Genomic DNA, 2,214 nt, shown 5'->3' with positions numbered 1-2,214 from the left:
GTGTAGAAGCTCTAGAGAAACAGCTCAGCTTCCATCAGACACACAAAGATAGGAGAGATAAGGGTATGTATTCCTGCTGCTCAAGTTCCAACACACAAACCACAATCACACATAAATACAGAGTCATCAGGAAAGGGAGTGTGGGACTGCTTCTTTTCAGAGTCCTAGACATACAATCCCAAAGGGCTAAGCAGACCTCTGAGCATCTGACACACACAGGTGGTACTCACGGTCAGAGCAGTAGTCTCCCTGCCATCCCTCCAGGCATACCCTGTTTCCATTCTCATCGCAGGTGTAGTGTCCCAGTGTATCGTCACGAGGACGGCAGTAATCTGAACATGCCTCACCGAAGTAAAACTCATCACAGAAAACATGATACGAGTAACGGAGCTCACTCTGGTCTCCAAAATGTACATCCTGAGACCAGTCTTCTCCAATCGCCAAGCGCCTTCGTGTTGCTAAACGACTGATTAGGTTGTTTTGATTCTCTGTTGTGGAAAAATAAAGAAAAACTTAAGCTTGAAGGAATAATTGAATAAATAAATTTTTTTTTTAAAACTCTTATGTCTGTATGTTTGCTTTCCATCACACTGTGTAGCCCACCTGTGTAGTCATGATGCTCTTTTGGAGACTCAGCATTCCATGCCTCAATAATAAGAGAAAACGTCCCCTGAAAAGAACAAGATGTTATTTTAGATGTTAAAAAAGCATCGTATCATCTTTGCTGAAACTGAGAAGCAAACATTCTCTATTGTCTTCCACTTATATGTGACCCTGGACCTGCACCCTCAGATTCTATTCAAATTGTTGTTTCAAATAGTTATATGTTCCTATCCTAACAAACATACATCAATGGGGAGCTTATTTATTCAGCTTTCAGATGATGTATAAATCTCAATTCTTTTTTTATTGAACCTTATGACCAGTTTTGTGGTTCTGGGGTCACATATTTGTTATGAACTGACAGTTCCAAACTGTTGCATGGTCTTGTTTATGGTCTTACAGTAAGTGTTAAACTTAAGTGCATCTAGACAGTAATGCAAAGAATGTTCATCTAACTAAATACACCATGAAACACTGGAATATTGTTTACTTAAGTTAATCTAGTGCGTAATGAACTTTACCGGCCACTTGAAGTGGAAAGGCACCCGGATGGCTGCGCTGCTGGCTATAGAGCTCTGGTCCGCTCGCAGGACATTCGTCTGTCCGGTTCCGAAGGTGCACGGAGGCTCAGCGGAGATGACGTCTTCCGAATGCTTCAGACAAATCCTGAAAAAGATGTTGCAGTCTCGCGTCCTCCTGCAGAAGCGGCGTGTCGTGCTGAACGAGTGAACTTTCAATTCAAATACACCCGATGAAGCCACCTGTTCACGAATAGAGAGTGACTTCTGAAACTTTTGGAAATAACAAACAGAACTCTATACCTAGGGGGCAAATATCTATAAACTCACATTCAAGAGAAAATGAAACGATAAACGAAGTATAAGCCCTGAACTGGCTCCTTACCAACTGCAAAAGCGACACAGACAGCAGGCAGTACAAAGACAGATGCGCCATCTCCCTCAGTTAATCCTAAACTTTATTACAATAACACACAGGTATCTTCATCCGTTACTTCCCAGACTTCAAAGTGTTTGGAGATAAAGAAAAAAAAAGATGTCCTGGTACGAAATCCTCGTCAGGTCCATAAAAGTCCACTGTGTATTCAGAGGAAAAGCGCACTCGTAATCTTCGTCTTTCAGCGCGTGCGGTTTGTCTTCATTGAATGTCTTGATGAATGGATGCTGTTTTATACGCCTTGCCCCCCTGCACGTGACGTCAGCGGGGACATATGGCATAATATTGGCCTGATTAAATTGATCTGCTGCATGTGGCAGTGGTGTTGATGGAGTTAGAGTTGAAGTTAGCCTCACTGCTGCCTGTATCAGAACAGGGAATTTTAATTACAGTGATACATGCCAGATGGGCACAGTTCTCGAGTATGAAAACCTGACGAATCTTCCTTTATTTTGTGAGGCATTAAAAAGAAATTTAGCAAACAGCAAGTTTTACACTTATGTCGAATTTTAGAATTAGTTTATTATTCGTACGCCTTGAATATACGCACATAATTATGCATAGATTAATACGTTGCTGTAGACAGGCTATCTGTAGCCTATTAGATTTGGTTTTGTTTTGTCTTCAATGAGCCTCTATGGAAAATATTCCCAGCAG

The 2,214-nt window shown here is 41.5% G+C and overlaps 1 protein-coding gene across 1 annotated transcript in view; it reads right to left on the bottom strand.

Moving 5' to 3' along the window:
- The window catches only part of LOC107578760 (delta-like protein B), a 4,599-nt gene extending 2,848 nt beyond the window's left edge, over positions 1-1,751 (bottom strand). Inside the window, exons 1-4 of the mRNA XM_016264680.1 lie at positions 1,507-1,751; positions 1,125-1,364; positions 604-670; positions 231-488 (exon numbers count right to left, since the gene is read on the bottom strand). Of these exons, the coding sequence (XP_016120166.1) occupies positions 231-488; positions 604-670; positions 1,125-1,364; positions 1,507-1,557 (616 nt within the window). The 5' untranslated portion in view covers positions 1,558-1,751. The remainder of the gene's footprint in view (positions 1-230; positions 489-603; positions 671-1,124; positions 1,365-1,506) is intronic.
- Between the last annotated feature and the right edge of the window lie 463 nt (positions 1,752-2,214).

Source organism: Sinocyclocheilus grahami, unplaced genomic scaffold (genome assembly GCF_001515645.1).
Source record: "Sinocyclocheilus grahami isolate Dianchi unplaced genomic scaffold, SAMN03320097.WGS_v1.1 scaffold11852.1, whole genome shotgun sequence".
Taxonomy (NCBI): domain Eukaryota; kingdom Metazoa; phylum Chordata; class Actinopteri; order Cypriniformes; family Cyprinidae; genus Sinocyclocheilus; species Sinocyclocheilus grahami.
Note: the sequence above shows the minus strand (reverse complement) of the source record. Positions and strands in the feature narration are given on the sequence as shown.